General features: G+C 46.4%; 1 protein-coding gene and 1 long non-coding RNA gene across 11 annotated transcripts in view; one reads left to right on the forward strand and one right to left on the reverse strand.

Moving 5' to 3' along the window:
- The window catches only part of LOC142818741 (uncharacterized), a 48,650-nt gene extending 41,578 nt beyond the window's left edge, over nt 1-7,072 (reverse strand). For 2 of the 5 annotated variants that reach the window (XR_012896383.2, XR_012896385.2), the window contains exon 1: nt 6,899-7,070. This is a non-coding gene — a long non-coding RNA (uncharacterized LOC142818741). Of the gene's footprint in view, nt 1-6,898 lie in introns of all 5 variants that reach the window. The other 3 variants (XR_012896384.2, XR_016346944.1, XR_016346945.1) reach the window with 3 other exon arrangements.
- Nucleotides 7,073-7,123: 51 nt separating this feature from the next.
- The window catches only part of MAPK9 (mitogen-activated protein kinase 9), a 54,920-nt gene continuing 39,601 nt past the window's right edge, over nt 7,124-22,442 (forward strand). The window contains exons 1-2 of one of the 6 annotated variants that reach the window (XM_075900493.2): nt 7,128-7,312; nt 21,132-21,307. In XM_075900493.2, the coding sequence (XP_075756608.1) occupies nt 21,186-21,307 (122 nt within the window). In that variant the 5' untranslated portion in view covers nt 7,128-7,312; nt 21,132-21,185. Of the gene's footprint in view, nt 7,313-7,379; nt 7,679-21,131; nt 21,308-21,760; nt 21,997-22,442 lie in introns of those variants that run through there. The other 5 variants (XM_075900491.2, XM_075900494.2, XM_075900492.2 and 2 more) reach the window with 5 other exon arrangements.

Below are 22,442 nucleotides of genomic sequence, written 5' to 3' on the forward strand. Positions count from 1 at the left end.
ATAGCAGGACCAAGCAGTTGTTTATCTAATCTGCTCTATGGAACCTCTATCATTGGAGATACTTAAAACTCATGAGGCAATCTATTCTTAGCCTGACAGGAAGTTTTTCCTAATGTTCAATCTAAACCTCCTTTGCTGCAACTTAAGCCCATTGCTGCTTGTCTTATCAGAGGTTAAGGAGAATAATTTTTTTCTCCCTCTTGGTAGCAGCTTTCAAGTACCTAAAAATGATGTTTTCATGTCCCCTCTCATTTTTCACTTTTTCAAACTAAAAAATCCAATCCTTTCAGTCTTTCCTCATAGATCGTGTTTTTTAAGTCTTCAATAATTTTTGTTGCTTTTCTCTGGACCCTCTCCAGTTTCTCCATCTTTCACATACGAGGCCCTAAGCTATAGCTTACCTAGCTTGTGCATACATCAGGCACTGCTGTGCCCTCCCTTCCCCAAGCAGGGTTGAAGCTAGAGGAGTTGGCTCTCCCTGCTAGAGGGAGAAAGTCCTGAGTCTCCGCACCCTCCTGCCCCACCCGACTGAAGTGTGGCACATGCAGAGTAAAGTGTCCATCCGCTATGTACATTGGACAAATGTCTCAGACACTTCGCCAAAGGATCAATGCCCACAAAACAGATATCAGACAAGATCACAAAGAAAAAACAGTTTCTTGCCATTTCAACCAGAAAGGACATTGTCTCAATGACTTGATTACCTGCATCCTGCTTCAAAGACCTTTTAAGACTTCACTTCAAAGAGAATCCTCTGAACTGTCATTCATGCTTAAATTTGACACTTTACACTCAAATTTGAATAAAGACGCTAATTATCTTATCCATTACAAAGATAGCTTCACCAATTATCTCTAATATCATTAGCTCACAGACATTTACCTCCCTCCTTTCCCCCCTCCATCCCCCTTCTATTCTGAAATGTGATTTGTCCTTTTCATATGTGTTCATTTTTTTTTTTATTGTATCCTTTGGTATATATGAAACAAAATACAGGACTATATAGCACTTTAAAGACTAACAAGATGGTTTATTAGATGATGAGCTTTTGCGGACCAGACCTGAGGAAGTGGGTCTGGCCCACGAAAGCTCATCATCTAATAAACCATCTTGTTAGTCTTTAAAGTACTACACAGTCCTGTTTTTGTTTCTACCGCAGAGTAAAGTGTGAGTGAGCATTTTTTCACCCACTTCTCACTCGGGAGAAGGGAAGTAGTGAATGTTTATTCCTGTGTGTGGCAGCAGGCTGATTTTTGTTTTGGTTTTTTTTCTTGTGGGCCAGTGATTGGGGGAAAAAAAGGTTCCCCACCCCTGGTGTACAGTATCCAATGGCTCAAAAGTGGAAGCTAGACAAATTTAGACTGGAAATAGTAAGACATTTTTACAGTGAAGGTAATTAATTACTAGAACAATTTACCATGTGTCATGGTGGATTCTCCATTGTGGACAATTTTAGAAAAACATCCAGTCTTGATTTTTAAAAAGAGGAATTCAAGGGGCAGTCTGTGGCCAGTGTTACACAGGTCAGACTGGATTACCACAATAGTCTCTGTCTTGGAATCTTAGTTTTCTATTATGCTTATCAATCATTGGGTGCAGATACATTATAGCCCTCTGTAGTAAGATGAGAGCTGAAATATAAGCCCATGTATCATAGGCCTGGTTTGAGGCCTAGAAACAGTCAAGACTTTGCTAATATATCAGAGGGTGGCAACCTTATACATCATGGCTGCATCTAGACTGGCAAGTTTTTCTGCAAAAGCAGCTGCTTTTGCGGAAAAACTTGCCAGCTGTCTACACTGGCCGCTTGAATTTCTGCAAGAACACTGACGATCTCATGTAAGATTGTCAGTGTTCTTGCGGAAATGCTATGCTGCTTCCGTTCGGGCAAAAGCCCTTTTCCGGAAATGCTTTTGCGCAAAAGGGCCAGTGTAGACAGCTGAAAACTGTTTTGCGCAAAAAAGCCCCGATGGCGAAAATGGCGATCGGGGCTTTCTTGTGCAAAACCGCGTCTAGATTGGCACAGATGCTTTTCCGGAAAAAGTGCTTTTGCGGAAAAGCATCCGTGCCAATCTAGACACTCTTTTCTGCAAATGCTTTTAACAGAAAAACTTTTCTGTTAAAAGCATTTGCGGAAAATCATGCCAGTCTAGACGTAGCCCAGGAGTGATGTGTAACTTGTATATAAAATTGTATCTTGGAGGCACTGTCTTTGACCTAGGGGGCACTGTCTCATTCCTGGCACTGACTGAGCTGTGTCCGTTGTTGGGGCTATATATGCATAATGGTTCAGCAGAGTCTATTACTGTACATTTTTTCATATGAAGCAGGCATCACAAATCTCGAGAACACAGGGTGTGGTAAAATCCTTGATAGGATATCAAACCACACAGGAAAAACTGATCAGTTTTCATGCAGAAATTCTCAGTGTTTCTTCCAACGGCTTATCAAACACTTTTGGTTCAACCCCTTCATTCTGTACAGTTGGATAATTGCAATAATATATCAGCTGCTCAGCTTCTACTCCGAAGCATGTTAATATCAACTACAAAACCTGTCCTATGTAGTCTCAATGATAAAATCCAGAACTCCAGCTTTGAAGGATGACTTGACCTTCAGATACAGTGGCTCTTTAAAATGTACAATAGAATCCCCCCATACTGCACTACATTTTTAGTTAAGCTTTTAGCAAATATGAAAAATTAAGATTGTTTTGGTAATACAGAAAGCTATATCTAAAATTTAAAAATCCCCATCTTAAATTATGCATTTTCAAAAATTCTGCATTTGTACTTTTTATATTATGTAAACATAGTTGCGGGCTAACACAGAGAGGAGCTATTACAAACCTCAAGGGAATTTAACTATAAGAGTGAAGTGCTCTAAGTTCTCACAGCAGACCATTCAAGAATTACCTTAACTCAAGCTTTGAATGTGATTTTTTTTAATGGCTCATGCATGTACTTGTCAAGAATTTTTTGTTTGTATATACATACAAGATATTCCCTGCAGAGTTGCTTTTAAATAGAGATGTTTTAATACTTAACTGGATGGCTTGACAGTGCTACAATAGCTGCTTGTAGTAATTTCTGGTAAATAGTTCTGAAGCTCCCACAGTTTGTTTTACTTGTCAAAAGCCAGTACTACACCAAAAAAAGGTATAGTGAAAATCAGGCATGGAAGCCAATGGCATCTGCTGAACAGAATTTTTTGGCAGGTGATGGAAAGGGCTTCTTCTGTTTATTGAGCAGCTAGTTTTCTTGTATTGCCAAAAAGTGCAGTATTAAGGCAATTTGATAACTAGTCTAAAGCACGTTAATTCAGTAAAAAAAATTTTAAAATTACAGTGAGGGGAGACTAGACAGAGGTAGAAATGCTCATTGTGATGTTACACTCCATATCTTTATGCAAATAAGCTTATGATATGGATGACATAATTGAGAGAAGCAAAATGCATTTTGCTTCAGCTACCCCAGACTAACACGGCTACATTTCTATCACTCTTCATAATTGAGAGAGACCTTGAGATGGCTCAGATAAGGTATTGGAAAGGTTATGATTTACTGAATGTGACTATCCAACTTGTATACTTATATCATTTTTGTATCTGAAGTTACATAGTCAATATTTCTATTTGTATTTCAACTATGCTACAGAGAGTAACACCTACTGCTAACACTACAGGTAAAACAATGGAAAAGCCAGACAGGGCTGATGGCCCAACAGTGACAGCAATGGACTGTGAAAAGGCTTCAGAGGGGTAGCTCTGTTAGTCTGTAAGGGTACGTCTACACTACAGTGTTATTTCGAAATATCTAATATTGAAATAGTTATTTCAAAATAAGATATTTCTAAATAATGTATCTACACACAAAATGCATTTCAACATAGCATTTGGCTATTTCGAAATAGCACGTCCACACTGAGCGGACGCTGAATCACATTTAAGGCCAGCCAAAACCAGGTCTGGCAGGGCATCAGGTCAGGAGTTACATTGTGTGGTTGCTGCCTGAGGCTATCTGAGGCCTGTGCTTAAAGGAACCCCTCCTGAACAGCAGATTCTCAGGTTTCCCTGCTTGCTTGCCTACCTCGATGAGGGACAGCAAAGCATTTTGTGTCTGCGTGCTCTAATTGCCCTCACTCGGGACACCACAGCACTCTGCAACATGGAACCAGAGCTGCCCCTGGGCACTCTGGTGCTTCTCGTGGACACGTTGCTGCGAGCCTGGCTGCACTTTCTGCAGGCTGCCATCCGGGAGGTCCATCGGGGGGTTGTCAGTATCCAGGAGGCCTTGCGGGAAAGCTTCCACCCTATGGGGCACTAAGAGCCTCCCTGGTCTGCCCCACTGAGGGCTTGTGCGTCATTCCTCCCTCATATCCTTCTACTTACCACTCCCTAACCCCCCTTCTTGATGTAAAATAAAATAGATGTATTTTCATGAACACAAACTCTCTTTATTTAACAAAATGGGGGTGGGATGAAACTCTGGTGAGACTGGGGAAAGGAGGAGAGCGGATGGGAGAGGGGAGGGAGAAACCTGGGAGGAGGGAGCTGGAAGGAGGAAGCAAGGGGAAGAAGGGGGAGGGGAAGTTCAGGGTTGGCATGTGGCCTTTGGTGGCCAGGCTGGCAGCTATCCTGCCATAGATGGCCGCGTTCCCCCATCTAGTGTGGAGATCATGGACGTTGGGGGCACCCCCCCAAACCTGAATAAGGTCCATGATCTCCGCACTGGATCAGGAAGGTGCCCGCCTTCTCCAGGCCCTGGCAAGCTCCTGGGAGCTGGCAGACTGCTCCTGGGGAGTGGTGGAGGACTGGCTGCCAGTGGTTTGCTGGCTCATGTCTTGGGGCCACTAGGTCAGGAGTAGTGACTGCTGGCTCTGGGCTGGCAGGCTTGGAGCTGGCACAGGCACTGTGGCCAGAGTCTACCTCTTTAAGGGCTCCGGGGAAGTGGGGAAGGGAGAGGAGTGTTCTTGGTTGAGGCCAGAGTGACCACCAGGGCACCCTGGGAAGGGCTGGAGGCCCCCTATTTTGAAATAAGTGTCTACACAGCACTTATTTCGAAATAGCAATTTCGAAATTGGCGTGACTCCTTGTGGAATGAGGTTTACCAATTTCGAAATAAGCCCTCCGCTATTTCAATTTAATTTCGAAATAGCGGTTGGCTTGCAGACACTAGGAAATTTATTTAGAAATAACAGCTGTTATTTCGAAATAACTTTGATGTGTAGACATACCCTAACTGAAAAAACATTAAGGTCCTGCAAGACTATTTGTTTTTTTAAGTTTTTTTGTGTGAAAAGACTTGGCCTTCCTGGAGACATTCCATACTGCCACTGACTCATGGATGCTGAGATCCTACGGCGTTAAGTGATCTGGTCACCTGTTACTATCCTCCATCTTTGAGTGTTGGACTTTTCCACTTGGGAGATGGGGGAATGAAAGGATTTGTGCCGTATGGAAATCCTATAAGATGGAAGAGGAAAACAATCAAGGCCTTCAGTTTGCTTCTCCTCTGCCTCCCCACCCAAAGAGATGCTTGAAAATAACAGGAAATAAAAGGACCGGAACAGGGTGGGAGAAGAATTGCCTGATTCAGGCTGGCAAGATACTTGGCCTATAAAAGAATCTACCTAAATAATATCTAGGGTGAGGCATTATTGTTTGTTAGCCAACTGACTTGAGCAGTTTGCATGCTTTGTATTTTCTTAGCAAAGAGAAGAGCAGATTGCTATCTGTTATAAACACTTTAGATCAATCTTTATATAGTTAAAATTATTTCTTTACAATATATCCCAGTTTATGTAATTTCTAGTGGCAGTGGGGGAGAGAAATTTTGCATATCTTACTCCACATCAACAGAGGAGGCAGATTTTCATATAATGTTGGGCTTGCACTTTAAGGGAGGTGGCCACCTGCGTGCTGTGGCAAGTCCCTTAAACTGAGCCTTCCCACAGCTGGTATCAATGTCAGTATCATGCTGCAGTTGGGTGCAACCCCTGTGTGTGCGCGCTCTGAAGACGTTTAAGAGCCTGACACAAGGAGACAGGATTAAAGGATGCCCAGGCTGGCAGAAAAGGCAAGCTCAGTGTTACCTCAGCCTACCAGGGGGTCCAGCCCATCACAAGCATTGAGTCACTTACCACCCATTGATGTAGATTGTGTTAAGGTTGTATTTTTTTAGTCAGTAGCAGTTTTACAAAGCAAGCAGTCTGAAGATTGAGGTGGGGAGGGAATAAGTACGGAAGAGCAGGCTTGTAATGTAGATTTTTGTGAGTTCGGTGGCTAAATATTTCCCCTCACTGGGCTTTTAATGCTCAGTCATCCTCTACTCTAAACACATACTGTGGCATTTTACACCAATGCTGTGGATTACAAGAGCTATTCATATGTTTAACAACTAACAGAGTGCGGGAGGCTGTGCTACCTACCCTACAGTGACCTCCTTCCCCCTTTTCCAGTGGTGGCTATGCGGTAAGGAAATGTGGCAGCCATGCATTGCCGAATTCACTGGAATGGTTCGGTAGCAGCAGAGTGGTCACCTCCTATCAGTCTTCTACAATTTTGATGGAAAGCAGACTCATTGTGATGCAATGAGCGCCCAGCTCCATCCTGACAGGAAGGGATGGCATCAGCATGTGGCAACATGAGGGTCTTCTTATGACGTCAGGGCTAGGCACGACAGCCGTTTGCTGCGAGGGACTGACCTCGCCACCCCAGGACAGTAGGGTTGCCAGCTGGTTTCAATAAAAATACCGGACACACTTGACATTACATCACAATCTACACTGCATCTTCTTTAGAAAATACCGGACATTTCTATTTTCTCAATCTGTTGCGGGAACAGAAAGCTCAAATACTGGACTGTCCGGTACAAAACCGGACCCCTGGCAACCCTACCTGACACTGGTGCTTTGCCCTGAAGCGTTGACTGGCATTGTGGTGTGAGATGACATCACACTTATGACATCACAACAACGGGAACAGGCTAACACAGATTGGTGACGTCATCACCACGAGGGGCTTGCCGTTGCCACCCAGAAAACGATCCCTCAGACCCTCCCGCCTCTACTGCAGTCCCCCCACCCTCCTTATGTAGTGGCTAGCGCGGCCCGCCCCCACGGCCTGATTGGCTGCGGCCGGCGAGCGGGGAGCAGTGGTTGGGCGGCGTGGCTGTCTGTTAGCGGGTCCGGACCTGGCGCGGCCCGTGAGGGGGCTGTGACGAGAGAGGCCATTGTGGCGAGGGAGGCCCGGGCAGGCGGAGAAGCGAAGCGGCGACCGCAGGACCCGCGCGCCGAGCCTCAGGCGGAGACGGTGAGGGGGGAGGGGCGGTGCGGGGGAGAAGGGGAACCAACGGCCGGGCGGTTTCCGTTGGCGGGCGGAACGGGGAGGGGGGAGGAGTCTCCAGGCCTTGGGGGAGGGGGCGGCGGCTCGCGCGAGACCCTCGCCCGCCACTGCGCGCGGGTGCCGCGAGCCCGCCTCCCCTCAGGGCGAAGCTGTCGCCGGAAACTTTCCCTGCCGCCCCTCCTCCCGCGCTCTGCCGGCGGGCTGGGGCCCGGCCTGGCCCTGGAGCTCCCCCGCAGCGGGCCGGGGCGGTGTATTTTCGCCAGGCCCCCCCCCCCGCTGCCGCAGTCTGTCAGAGCCGCGAGCTCCTGCCCGGCTCGCATCCTCCCGCCTCAGGTGAGCGCCCGCCCGCCCGGCCGGGAGGTGCCGCCGGAGGGAGGGCGGCGCGCGAGTAGCCGAACTGCAGGGCGAGCTGTCGCCGCTGCGGGTGGGATCGCTCCGTGGGAAAGTCCTTGCGACCCGGCTCCGCCGGAGAACACGAGCAGCCGTGACTGACAGGCCCGCTACGACTCGGCTCTTGTGGGTCTAGTGCAGGGCGGGGTTCTCTAAACCCCGCTACCCTCTTCTGGCGACAAAAATGACACCCTCCCCCCCCGGCCGGTGTTCCCTCTCAGCAATCCCATCCACGTGTGGAATAATGTTATGAGCACGGAAGCATGTGCAAATGTGCACCACCCATAGAAACAAAACATAGCTGTGGGCGCTCTGCTGGGCTGCAGTTGAATTTCTCCTGAGGCGCCACACCAGTGCCCATATTACACTGCCTGCAACCCCATTAAATGTCTTATGGGGTCTGCGGTTAACTGTTAGTTTAGCCCGGGGATGTACTAAGCCCACAGTGGGTTCTGCAGTAGGAGCTGGCAAACTCAGTTCTGGCATGTGCTGGTCCCAGCAGCTGGTCCTGCTCTCAAGCTGCGGCTCTGCATTTAAATTTGGAGGCAGCAGGCAGAAATGCAGAGCTGCAGCAGAGTGGGGTCAGCTGCCAAGACCCGGCATGTGCCTGGACTGAACCTGCCTGCAGGCTCCAAGCTCAAATGTAAAGCCGTGGTGGGGGTAGGAGGGAGGGGCAGCCAATTCCCCAGGGGAGCAGCATTTTACCGGTTACATTAATCAATAAGTATTGTTTTATCAGTTAACTGGTTAAACTCTTAACATCTCTTAGTATACGGCAGGGCTATGTCTAGATTGCATCCCTTTTTTGGAAAAGGAATGCAAATTAGACGTATCGCAATTGCTAATGAAGCGGGGATTTAAATCTCCCCTGCTTCATTAGCATAAAAATGGCTGCCGCTTTTTTTTCGGCATGGAGCTTTGCCGGAAAAAAGCGCCATCCTAGACGCAGATCTTTCGGAAGATAAAGCCTTTTCCGAAAGATCCCTTATCCCTCTTAAAATAAGGAATAAGGGATCTTTCGGAAAAGGCTTTATTTTCCGAAAGATCTGCGTCTAGGATGGAGCTTTTTTTCTGACAAAGCTCCGTGCCAAAAAAAAAAAGCGGCAGCCATTTTTATGCTAATGAAGCGGGGGAGATTTAAATCCCCGCTTCATTAGCAATTGCGATACGTCTAATTTGCATCCCTTTTCCGAAAAAGGGATGCAATCTAGACGTAGACCAGGAGTAGTAGCAGTTTATGCTGTCTTAGTTTACTGATTTCCAAGAATTAATTCACTGTCAATATTATTAGTTTGAAAACTGTGTATTCTTAAAAGCCTAATGCTCCAGGGTGTTTGGAGCCGTAGCTGGGCTCGCAACTGAGACACCAGAAGTAGGACCAAAAGCTGGGAGTGGGCCAATAGCAGGGGCTGGAATTGCGGCCAGGAGCAAGGGACAGAAGCAGGCCTAGGGTCGTGGCCAGAAGTGGGGCCCTGGGCAGGTCATAACTGCCTGGGAGCAGGGGTACAATTGGGAATAGGGCAGGGGTGGGCCCCAGCTTGCCTGGATCTGGCCCCTGAGGCTTAGGGCTCCCCACCTCCAGCACTGGGGAGTCTGTGCTGGCACCCCAATCTCTCGTTCCCCCACGGAGCTGGAGCACACTGAATCTACTAGCCTAGGCCCCCCAGGCTCTGGTGTGTGAGGGGAATGTGGAATGTGTTTTTCTCCTTAGTTAAGGGCCACATCAGTGAGGATTAGTCTTTTGGTTTTTTTTGTTTCTCACTTGCGTGCGGGCCCCCAACTGTTATTTCTGTGGGTCAGTGGCCCCTGACCCCAAAAAGATTCCCCATCCCTGAAATAGAACCTGAGCCATGGCTCGGAGCTGATACCAGGGCTGGACCTGGGCTTGAATTAGGGTTGTTAAATTTAGATTAATTAACTAATTGAATAGTCAGTGGGATTTCCATTGACTATTTGATTAGTCTATAAGGGCGACTCCGCTTTTGAACAGTAGCAAGAGCCCTACTGGGGTTCTTGCTACAGTTCAAAGGTGGAAGCACCCCAGGGAGTGCAGGGCCAGCAGGAGAATGGCCCTGCAGTGCCTGAGCCTTTGAAATGTACAAGAGCTCCAGCAGGCTCTAGTACCTTTCAAAAGGAGGCCCCACTGAAGCTCTTGTACATTTCAAAAGCAGAATCACAGCAAAAGCGTTTCCACTGTCCCTCTACCTCCTCTACCCCCCTGCAAAACTGTGCTAGGGGAACCGGCTTTTAAGCCGCCCCCCCCCAACTCCTGCTCCCCCCCTTTGCTTCCTCTCTCTGGTAGAGGCAGCGAGGGGGGAGGGAGAGCAACTAGTCACATCACTAGTTGACTATCTGACAAGTGCATATCAGATGGTCAGCTAATCAACTAGTCGTTTCCATCCCTAGCCTGAATAGATCTGGGAGCAGAGTGGGGCTAGATAGTGCTCCCTCCCTGACTTCTCTTCCCCTGGTGCCTCTGAATGTTTCTTCACACCACCCCGGGGTGTGAGCACCCCACAGGTTGGGGACCTCTGATCTAACAGTAAGGTACAGACTGGGTTTAAGTGCATTTATGCTAGAAAAATTGTTAGTAAAAAACAAAGTGACATTGAGTCTTTCCACATCTTGTCTCAGTGATTTCATCTTTTCATGTATACATTTGGCAGATTAGATCTTTTTATGCTACCTATCAGGCTTGGAATCAGTCTGGGATTTAAAAATCAAGTTATGATCCTTGAGATTCTTTGCCCTTCATTGCCAGCAATAAAGAGTCTTCAGCAAAAACATAATCAATTTTGTAGAAGTATATTTCCCCAGGGTTGTATTTAGAGTGCAGCACTAATAGTAGTAACTTGGTTTGGCTATGAAGTAAGCAGATGTGACTTGAAGATACACAGAGAATGAATCTGCTTAGCAAAAACATGCCACTTTTGCTTAGGCACTCTACTGACTACAATTACACTTTAAATAGTGTATATTTGCTAAAATGTATTCATAAGTTTAGTGCATCTGAAGTGCTGTATTATGTTGTGCTTCTGGAACTTTTCTCATGGTTGCAACAACTTGTTGGAAAACAAAATAGCTTTCAGATTGAGCCACCCAGTGTATGGAAGTTAGGGATGTAAATGTTTAACCAGTAAACACTTACTAGTTCTTCTTAACTAGTAGAGGCTGGAGCAGCTCCCTGCCTGCCATGGGCAGGGAGCTGCTCCAGACCTGTGGGGCCCACTACAGGCAGGGACTGCTCCTGTAGGGAGCTGGCTTCACTGCAACCCCTGCCAGCCCCGCTCCTGGTGAGCAGGCTTTGCTGCACCCTCTGCTGGTCCTGCTCCCAGGGAGCCGGCTTCGTTGTGGACTCTGCAGCATAAAGTTTATATATAAGCTTTATACTGCAGAGCCTGCAGTGTGTGTAACTGAGTAACCACTAGGATTTTTAACGATTACACAGTGACATTTTTAAACCTGCTTTTTTTTCTTACTACCATGTGTATATTTTTATTATCACTTTTGTATAATCCTTTTAAATTGGCAGTACTTAATATTGATCTAAGAGACTTCAGTTTATGAAGATATTGGTGAGATTATCATCAATGTCCATCTTTCATAGCATGAATACCTTGGTTTTCTGTTTCTATATTGGTCATATTTGTTGCACTAAATAAAATTAGAATACCAGTCTTTGAAAACTCCTGTTTTTGAAATTGAATGTGATGCTAAATTCCAGTGAAGTTCTTTAACAGTGTTGGGCCTACTGATATGGATCTACAGGCAGAATGCTGAGAGTGTGCTGTGCATACCCATGACATATAATAGGTCAAATAAAGTATTGTCAGTGAAGAAACTAGTATCAAGAAATTTAGTTGACTGACAAGCCTGGTGGTCTTGAATCCTAATCAAAACACTAATCAATTTCCAATAGTTAGGAATTCAGAGAACCTTTATCCTGGCTTCTAAATTAGCTTGATTTTAGGATAGTTTTAATGTGCAGTAAAATTGTCAGAATGCTTTTTTGAGTTTGCAGCTTCTGCCTTTGTTTAATGCTTTGTTTTTAATGCTGTCAGAAAAAGGTTCTTAATTCAAATTAGCTAACTCAATGTAAAATCTTGGTAGTAGACAAGGCAGTTGGTATTTTTCACGAGTTAGCAGGTTGACTTGAATTCTGTGAGTGAGCCTAATCTCCAAGTTCACCTACTGATTTGTATAAAAATAAGATACCTTTTCTCTACTAGAAATATACCTCTGGCTAGCAAAATACCTTTTACTCCTGGGGGAATTCCACACCACTGCACATTTGCAGGATTTTGCAGAAATTAAACTTGTGTACTCTGAATTTCCTTTCCTACCACAGAAATGGATTGCAGTGCTGGTAGCTGCCACTAGGGGTCATTGGACCCAGCAGAGCTCAGCTCATGCATAGAAGACACTGCTGGTGGGGAGGGAGAAGGAACTAGAGGGTCCCTGGCAGCTGTTCCCAACAAGTCTTGAGGGAAGGAGTGGATGGTGCATAGCAAATTTCAGTCTGAAGAAGTGGGCTATGCCCATGAGAGCTCATGATACCATCTACATGTTTTATTAGTCTATCAAGTGCTACCAGACCATTTGTTGTTTTAAGTGTATCCTGTACAGACTAATTCAGCTACCTCCTGAAGCAAATTCCATGTAAGAATTGGACACAGCATCAGGCTGTTTTTCCCTTTGGGTCCATGGGCGCAGGGAGGGAATTATGGCTGGGCTTGGGGAGGGGAGAGGGTGCTGGTTTATGGGTCAGGGAGTCCCCCACTGCTGGGTGGTGGGTAGGTAACTGGGATGATGGAACCCTGGGGCTGGACTCTGAAGGGGAGAAGTGGTTATCTAGGCAAAGGGGTGATCCATGGCTGGGCTCTAGGGATGAGGGGGTGTATCCAGGCTAGACAGGCCATGTGACTAGGCTCTGAGAGGAAGAAGGTTTTAGTGTATTGCTTGGGGGGCCCCACAGCTGGGCTCTGAAGGGGAGGGATTGTGGGTGTCTGCCCCCCCTCCCAGGCTGGGCTCTGGAGGGCGTGGGGAAGGGAGCAGAGATACAGGAACTGAATTGTCATGGGGGTTCCTGTAACTCTTTCCTCTTGGGGGAATTTCTGTGGGTGTCTGTACAGACATACTTGCTGACAGGTATTTTTAAATTAATTACAAAAAAAAATTGAAACTAGTATGATTAAGTAGTGCAGTGGTCTTCAACCTTTTAAAGCACAAGATCACTTTTTGAATTTAAGTGCAATCCAAGATCTGCCTTAAACCCAAATACCTGTTTCCCACCTCCTTTGTGCCCCTTCTCCATGGCCCTGCCCCTGCTCGCTCTGTCCTCCCTCCCTTTCACCAGGCAGGGGCAGAGGGTTGGGGTGCAAGCTCTGGTCTTGGATTAAGGGATTTGGAGATTGAGAGGCTCTGAGATGAGCTTGGGGCAGGCAGTTGGGATGCTTGAGGGGGTTCTAGGTGCAGGCTCTGGGAGGGTGTTTGGATGCGGGGTGCTCAGGGGTAAGACGGGGTTTGCGGTGCAGGAGGGGGTTCATGACTGGGGTAGGGTTTCGGGATGTGGGCTTCAGCTGGGCACTGCATCCCTCAGGTGGCTCCTGGTTGGTGGTGCAGTGGGGCTAAGGCAGGCTCACCCCTACCCTGGCCCTGTACCACTCACAGAAGTAGCTAGCAAACTCTATCCCAAGTCCTGTTGTGCCCTCTCTCTGCTCTGTGGAGATAGGCTACAGGGTGGGAGGGGGGCACCTTGACATCAGCACCCTCCTCTCCTTCTCCTGCATAGCAAGCAGGAGGCTCCTGAGGGGACAGCTCCAAGGCAAAGGGTAGGAGATGTGCAGCAGTGGGGGAAGGGGCAGCTGAAGTACTGGCACTTGATAATAGCCTGTTGGCCAAACCAGTCAGGATTACCTGTCAGAGGCTCCAAGAACTACCAGTCGTTCTTGATCTACTGGTTGGTGAACACTGATGTAGTGTTATTTTGGCAAATAAAATTTGCGGAATTTTTAATTTTTTGGCACAGAATGCTCCCAGGTATAAGACCCTTTTTTCTTAGTGAAGATAAGACCTAAGGTCTGGCTATTAATAGCAGCAGACTCTAACCCCCTTTACCTTCATCATATCCTTCTTGTAGTATGCTGTGTAATTGCCCTATCCCTGTTACCCACTTGCTACAATTAGGACAGCTGTGATCTATTTTATATTTTGGAGTTTAACCTTTTCCTTGTTCAGTGCTAACTTTGCTAAGCAGAGACCTCAGTTCTGCCATCCATTCAGCTCAAACGCTGACGGTCAGGAGATGCCTTGTTTTCCTCTGGTTTGTCAAGTTTGCCTATGCAGAGATTTGGTGCATAGTAGGGATGTGAAAGTGTAACTGTGTACGCAGTTAACCAATGAGCCTGGACTCATCAGTTAACTTTCACTATTACATGCTGTCCTCACCCCCCGCGCCGCTACCCCTCTAACTGAGGCAATGCGGGGGTGGAGGGCAAGCAGGAGCCAGTGCACAAGGGAAGCCAGTTTTGAAGCTGGCTCCCTGCATGTACTGGCTCCCGTGGAGCTGCTCCTCCCTGCACTGTTGCCTCTGATACAGCGGCAGTGGTGTGCAGGGGGAATGGCAGGAGGCGGGAGCCGCTTCCTCTCACAAATAAACATGTAACCGCTGAAAATACATGTAACCGCTGAAAATAAATAAATAACCTAAATAAACACATTTTAGCAAAATGGGATGTGACTCTACAGCACACCTGCTTGCTACACACCCAAGTGGCAACTCTTGTTCAGAGAGAATAAGAAAGGGGTGTCGGAGGACCTAAAACTCGCAGAATAGGGGAGGGAATGATGAAGAAAACAGCAAAAATCTGTTCTGTTTTAGAGCAGGAATTATTTGATAGGTGCTTAGATATTACAGTGATCATATTTTAGAGTTTTGACTACTAATCTAATGCTCACTGTTACGTAATTTAAAAAAAATCTGACTTTATAGTTTGTATTCTTTCAGCTATCCCTACTCAATTTGAATCATAGAGCTGGAAGAGACCGCAGGAGGTCATCAAGTTCAGCCCCCTGCCCAAGACAAGACCAATCCAAACTAAATCAACCCAGCCAGGGCTTTGTCAAGCCAAGACTTAAAAACCTCTAGGGATGGAGATTCCACCACCTCTCTAGGTAACCCATTCCAGTACTTCACCACCCTCCTAGTGAAATAGTTTTTCCTAATATCCAACCTAGACCTCTCCCACTGTAACTTCCTTGTTCTGCCATCTGTCACTACTGTGAACAGCATTTCTCCATCCTCTTTGGAACCTCCCTTCAGGAAGTTGAAGGCTGCTATCAAACCCCCTCCACTCTCACTCTTCTCTTCTGCAGACTAAACAAACCCAAATCCCTCAGTCTCTCCTCATAGGTCATGCGCTCCAGCCCCCTAAACATTTTGTTTGCCCTCCGCTGGACCCTCTCCAATGAGTCTACATCCTTTCTATAGCGGGGGGCCCAGAACTGAACACACTACTTCAGATGTGGCCTCACCAGAGCCGAATAAAGGGGAATAATCACTTCTCTAGATGTGCTGGCAGTGCTCCTCCTAATGCAACCTTATATGCCATTAGCCATCTTGGCTACAAGGGCACACTGTTGACTCGTATCCAGCTTCTCATCCACTGTAATCCCCAGGTCCTTTTCTGCAGAACAGCTACTTAGCCAGTCGATCCCCAGCCTGTCACAATGCTCAGGATTCTTCCGTCCCAAGTGCAGGACTCTACACTTATCCTTGTTGAACCTCATCAGATTTCTTTTGGCCCAATCTTCTAATCTATCCAGGTCATTCTGTTGTATTTACCCTTCCTCCTTGCTTTGTGTCCTCTCCCTCCAGCGTATCTACCTCTCCCCCTAGCTTTGTGTCATCTGCAAACTTGCTGAGAGTGAAATCCATCCCCTCATCCAGGTCATTAATAAAGATGTTGAACAAAACTGGTCCTAGAACCGATCCTTGGGGCACTCAGCTAGAAATCAACTGCTAACCTGTCATCAAGCTGTTGATCACTATCTGTTGGGCCTGACAGTCTAGCCAGCTTTCTATTAATCTTATAGTCCATTTATCTAATCCATACTCCCTTAACTTGCTGGCAAGAGTATTGTGGGAGACCATATCAAAAGCTTTGCTAAAGTCAAGGTATATCACATCCACTGACTTTCCCACATCCACAGAGTCAGTTATCTCATCGTAGAAGCTAATCAGATTGGTCAGGCATGACTTGCCCTTCGTGAATCCATGTTGACTGTTCCTGATCACTTTCCCCTCTTCCAAGTGCTTCAAAATGGATTCCCTGAGGCTCTCCTCCATGATTTTTCTGGGGAGTGAGGTAAGGCTGACTGGTCTGTAGTTCCCTGGATTGTCCTTCTTCCCTTTTTTAAAGATGGACACTACATTTGCCTTTTTCCAATCATCCATGATCTCTCCCAATCTTCATGAGTTTTCAAAGATAAAATTTGAAAATGCGATGAAGAGTTTCTTAATCCTTGCCAATAAAACTAATGCCCTGTAAATTAAAAACAGAGTTCAAATTTTTACAGTATTTTTATAGATTCTAAGAATTCACTGAAGTGACTTGGATGCTTGAAAGAGTGAAGAGAGAGGATTGTTTTAATTCTGAATTTATGAGCAACTCTTTTTGGTATATTATGAATCTCTCTTTATAATTTGTTTGAAAACATAGACTGTTTCTCCTCTTTTATTTAATAAAGCATAGTATTCTTGCAATACCTGGCTGTAATAAGGTACTCTCTTGAATAGCCCTTTAAATCCAATTAGTCCTCTTCTATAGGGTCTTGCAGTTTGTTGCTTTGGTGGTCTGAGCTCATTGACATAACAGGAGTTCTTTGTATTGCTCTATTCCCTACACAAGTTCTGTGTGTGTCATGATCCTGTCTCCCTCCATTTCAGAAGCTCCCTGCTTTTATCCTCTCCCTCACTTCCGGGGGTTTCTGTGTTCTCCCTATTCCAGGGGCTAATGTACCTCATATTTCTCCTATTTTCAAACTTGGGTCTGTCAAGCCAAGACCTCAGCATGCCTCCTTATTCTCCCAACCTCCCCACCCCCCCGCCAGACGCTGACCCCTGTGCCTCTTGCCCATTGTCTCCCATCTTCCCTCCACCATGTTTGCCCCCTATTTCTATTTTCCACTCCATGCCAGGATCCCTCATTCTCCCCTCCCATATTGGGGGTTGTGTGCACTCTCCTATTTGCCCCTTTTCCACCACCAGTAGTGTTTCTCTCTGCGGGATAAGTCATTCAGGTGGTCATTATTTTAAAATCTATTGGAACAGAGATAAAATGAATTATATCATGCTGGAAGATTTTTATAGCTGTCATCAGCCAGTTTTTAACCCATGGACAGTGATGATAGCTGATTGGTCTTCTAAATCAGATGCCAGGAGCTCAGTGTATCCTCTCATGGAATTGATCAGATGCTTCATTCAAAAGTCATGATACCATAGACAGATAGATAAATGCCAACAAATTGACTATAGGGTCTTTCTGATATTTCAAAACCAACCAAAATGATACACTGTTGATTTCAATATGTTTATTCCATTTCTATAGCCATATCGATGGCTCTGAGCTTAAGCTTACTTCATGGAGGTTTTGATGGAGAAAAAATTTCATTATTTCAAATAGAAAAGCATTCTACTTTTTCTGGCTTTATATACATTTATTGTTTGTATAAAAGGTTTTTTTGTTTATAAAGAAAATATAAGCAGTGGATGTAAAAACCAAAATACATATATACACAAACATTTACAATGCATGACAAAACATTTCCAAAGCAATGATTAAAAGTGAATTCTTTTCTATTAAAACCGAGAGGAAAGTGATTATCTTCATTATTTATTTTGTCAGCCTCAGTGAATTAAATATTTTAACTTTTTTTTAAACGTTAAATGCAATGTTAATTTTTTTAAACTATTCCAGTGGCTCTAAGTATTTGGAAAAAAAACACAGAATTTTTCCTTGAGTGTAGTTATTTGTCTCTTTCAGCAAATTATGTGCTATTTAAATTGTAGAGCCTAAGAGCTAAAATACCACATTTCTGGTGGCCTGTGCAACCTTAATTTGACACCTATATGCATCCATATATTCACCAAAGGTGGAAGTAAGCTAGTGCACCCCGGTGCAGCACACTGGCAAGAGATTGGTTGGCTCAGGCTTTGGCTCTGATGCCCTGGGTGGCATAATTACAATACACCCAGGCTCCAGCCCTGGTGCTTGGGAGGTTAGGCAGCGTGATACTGGCCAGCCCTGGAGATCCAGTGGCTGCAGAGTGTGATGGGTGCATTCCCAGCCCTGAGTTTCACCCCCTACACCCTGCCCTCATTATCCTACACCTGAATAGCCTACCCTGGAAACCTCCCAACCTCCTGCCTGACACCTGCACCCCCCACACCCTCTGCTCTGAGCCCCCCCACTCTATCCCACGCTTAATTTTCTTACACATAATGTCCTGTTGCAATCTCCGTGCCCAACCCTGACCCATCATTACCTGTAAGAAAATTAAGTACATGTCTACACTATGCAGCTTTTAGTGATAAGGTTGTGTTGATATGTTTATTTCGCTAAAAATAAGTGTGTGTGAATGCTGTTTGTCAGCTCATTTGTTGACAAAATACTTCCACCCCAGATGAGGGTTTTGCTTTGTTGGCAGGTGCATGCTGTTGCTGCCGAAGCTGCATTCACACTTTGACTTGTTGCAGCAAAATTCTGTTGTTTTGTGGGGGGAGGGGAAATTTCTGAAGCACCAGTGAATGACAAAATTCAAATGTGGTCTAAAATGTCTAAAATCCATCCTCACAATAACTGAACTTGCGCTATTATGCTATTACAGGCAGTCCCCGGGTTACGTACAAGATAGGGACTGTAGGTTTGTTCTTAAGTTGAATCTGTATGTAAGTCGGAACTGGCGTCCAGATTCAGACACTGCTGAAACTGACCGCCAGTTCTGACTTACATACAGAATCAACTTAAGAACCCCAGGCTCCCCAAGTCAGCTGCTGCTGAAACTGATCAGCAGCTGATTCCAGGAAGCCCGGGGCAGAGCAACTCTGCCTGGGGCTTCCTGTAGTCAGCGCTGGTCAGTTTCAGCAGAAGCTGACTTGGGGACGCCTGGGGCAGAGCAGCTGGGGTGCTACAGGACCAACCCAGCAGCACCCCATCTGCTCTGCCCCAGACGTCCTGATTCAGCCGCTGCTGAAACTGACCAGCAGCGGCTGAATCAGGACCTGGGGCAGAGCAGCTGGGGTGCTGCCGGGTTGGTCCAGTAGTGCCCACGGGCGCTGCAGGACCAATCGGCAGCGCCCCAGCTGCTCTGCCCCAGAGTCCAAAACAAAAGCCTGGTCTGCTGGGGGGGGGGAGCACACTAGCTGCGCCCCCTCCCCCCAGCAGACCAGGGACACTGGGAGCAGAGCCGCAGCGGCAGCGGGGTGCCGCGCCTCTGAGGCTTTGCTCTGGCAAAGCCTCAGAGGCGAGGGACCCCGCCACGGCTGCGGCTTCAGTCTGGGTGCCTGTGGTCTGCTGGGGACGGTCCCCAGCAGACCACAGGCACCCGGACTGAAGCCGCAGCCGCGGGGGGTCCCGCGCCTCTGAGGCTTTGCCAGAGCAAAGCCTCAGAGGCGCGGGGAACCACCGCTGCTACCGCTCCAGTCTGGGTGCCTGTGGTCTGCTGGGGACGGTCCCCAGCAGACCACAGGCACCCGGACTGGAGCGGCAGCCGCGGGGGGGTCCCGCGCCTCTGAGGCTTTGCCAGAGCAAAGCCTCAGAGGCGCGGGGAACCGCCGCTGCTGCCGCTTTGACTGAAGCGGCAGCAGCGGCGGTTCCCCGCGCCTCTGAGGCTTTGCTCTGGCAAAGCCTCAGAGGCGCGGGACCCCCCCGCGGCTGCCGCTCCAGTCCGGGTGCCTGTGGTCTGCTGGGGACCGTCCCCAGCAGACCACAGGCACCCGGACTGGAGCGGTAGCAGCGGTGGTTCCCCGCGCCTCTGAGGCTTTGCTCTGGCAAAGCCTCAGAGGCGCGGGACCCCCCGCGGCTGCCGCTCCAGTCCGGGTGCCTGTGGTCTGCTGGGGACCGTCCCCAGCAGACCACAGGCACCCAGACTGGAGCGGTAGCAGCGGTGGTTCCCCGCGCCTCTGAGGCTTTGCTCTGGCAAAGCCTCAGAGGCGCGGGACCCCCCGCGGCTGCGGCTTCAGTCCGGGTGCCTGTGGTCTGCTGGGGACCGTCCCCAGCAGACCACAGGCACCGGGTCTCAAGGGGCAGCAGCAGCGGTTCCCGCGCTTCTGAGGCTTTGCTCTGGCAAAGCCTCAGAAGCGCGGGAACCCGCCCGGTGCCCCTGGTCTGCTGGAGACGGTCTCCAGCAGACCAGGGGCACCGGAGAAGCTTACGAACGGGGCTTTCTCGCCCCGACTTCCGGGGCGAGAAAGCTCCGTTCGTAAGTGCGGATCCGAAGTAAGTCGGATCCGCGTAAGTCGGGGACTGCCTGTACTCTGGTTACTGTTATCGTTTAATGTCCTCCTTTTGTTTCTGACAACTCCTTCTTTTGTTTCTGGAACTCCTTGCCAGATGATGTTGTGAAAACTAGGACTTTAACAGGTTTCAAAAAAGAACTAGATAAATTTGTGGAGTATAGGTCCATCAGTGCTTATTAGCAGGATGGCTAGGAATGGTGTCCCTAGCTTCTGTTTGTCTAAGGCTGGGAATGCTGACAGGGAAGGGATGTTTATGTGTTTGGTTCATTCCCTCTGGGAGCACCTGGCATTGCCCACTGTGAGAAGACAGGATACAGAGCTAGATGGACCTTTGGTTTTACCCAGTATAGCAGTTCTTATGTATTTGTAAAAAATCTCCTTTTTATTTTTCAACCGGTATATCTCAGCTGTCTTCCCTTGTAACTTGATTAATTTAGTATTGGTACTACACATGTAAGAAGACTTCTTGCCTTGGTTTATGTGGTGTTAGATTTATTTTTAGTTTAGCTCTTGGAATTTCTCAAAATTTTATTCTCAACTGAACATGCCTATAGTTTTTCTTTTATAGAAAGATGGGTAAAAGAAGTAAAGAAGTTAGGTTGTTTTTTGTTAAGGAAACTCCAGGATTTGTAGTTCTATATAATGTGACTTTTCAGTAGCTCATTGGCCATAGTAAACTTATGACTGCAGAATCTTATGTTCTAATAAATCTTTCAAAATGTAGGCCCTCTTGGTATAGTAGTAACAATTTCTGATGAAAATATTTCATAAATAGCATGTGTATTGAATAACTGTTATACAGAAAATATATTGACACTTTTTTTAACGCATTTCCCTTTTTAGAATAAACAATTGTTCAATATCTCTTTGTGTTTAAAGATCTTGAAAACTGTACCAGGTCCTTGGGGGAAAAAGTCTTCATGATACTGCAACATGAGTGACAGTAAATGTGATAGTCAGTTTTACAGTGTTCAAGTCGCAGATTCCACATTCACTGTACTAAAACGCTACCAGCAATTGAAGCCCATAGGATCTGGGGCTCAGGGCATTGTTTGGTGAGTAATGAACAAACTTTATTTAAGCACAAACAGTTTTAAATACCAAGCAAAATGTGAACATGTTCTTGGTGTAATGAAAAGGGTGAACTATACAGGTGTCAGAATATAAAATACTGATTGCAATTAATATTTTTATCTTTTGCTACAGGGTTATGAACTAAGCAGGCTCTACAATACCTGCTTGCTGTAGTTTCTAGTATTGAGATTTTGTTTTAGGAAACAAAATTTAAATTCTTAGATATCTGCTTAAGTTGTTAAAATAGGTAGCAAATTTCCTTCTCATTAACCATTTTATTTTTATTTCTAGTCTTACATTCCCCATGTAGTTATGATATTACAGTGTAAGGTATGACAATGAGATGGTGAGAGATTCTGGGTTTTACTCGTTTCTTCATCATGGCCCCCTTTTTCCCCCCCCTTTTATTCCCAATCACTCCTATCCATTTCTAGGAGCCATCAATGCAGTGCCTTGCCATTAACTGGCAGGATGAGGCAAATCAATGTCATTATCACTCCATGGATTAACCAGAAAGGGATGCTGTGTGAGGGGTTGGGCTGGCCGTCTCTTCCTTGGTGTGTCACCTCAACTATGTGTCCAGCCTCCACTGCCCCAGGATGTGCGAATCGTTAGTCTGAGCCTGAACCTTAGTCTCTTGTATGTCACCACAGCACTGGGCCACCCAAAGGTAAAACTTTTCAAATGTTTTCTAGACTGCAGCTATCAGCTCTACCCAGATTACCTGTCAGGCCCATATTTTATTGGGCAAAACTTATTTGGTACTAGCAGATATACTAACTGGTACTAAATTAGAATAATTGCCCATGGGCGCTGTTACGCTTTAAATCCTGCCTGCTTTTTTGTGCATCCAAAATTTTATTGAAGTCAAGTGGAGTTCTTGATGTGTAATGAATGCAGGTAGGGCCCTAAATAGGGAGAAAAGACTTTTTTTTTCTTTTTTTTCCTTGCACTTCATCTGTTCACGTTTTTAGAATTCTTGTAACTGAGCTTTTAGAAGGCATGTTTTCACAGCAGACATTGTACATGTAACATTTTATATTTTTCTACCATATATATGTATGTGAAACAAACGTATTTAATCTCTCCTATTTTCAACTATTGTGGATATGTTTG

This window comes from Pelodiscus sinensis, chromosome 16, assembly GCF_052426305.1.
Source record: "Pelodiscus sinensis isolate ZL-2025 chromosome 16, ASM5242630v1, whole genome shotgun sequence".
In the NCBI taxonomy this organism is placed as follows: Eukaryota; Metazoa; Chordata; order Testudines; family Trionychidae; genus Pelodiscus; species Pelodiscus sinensis.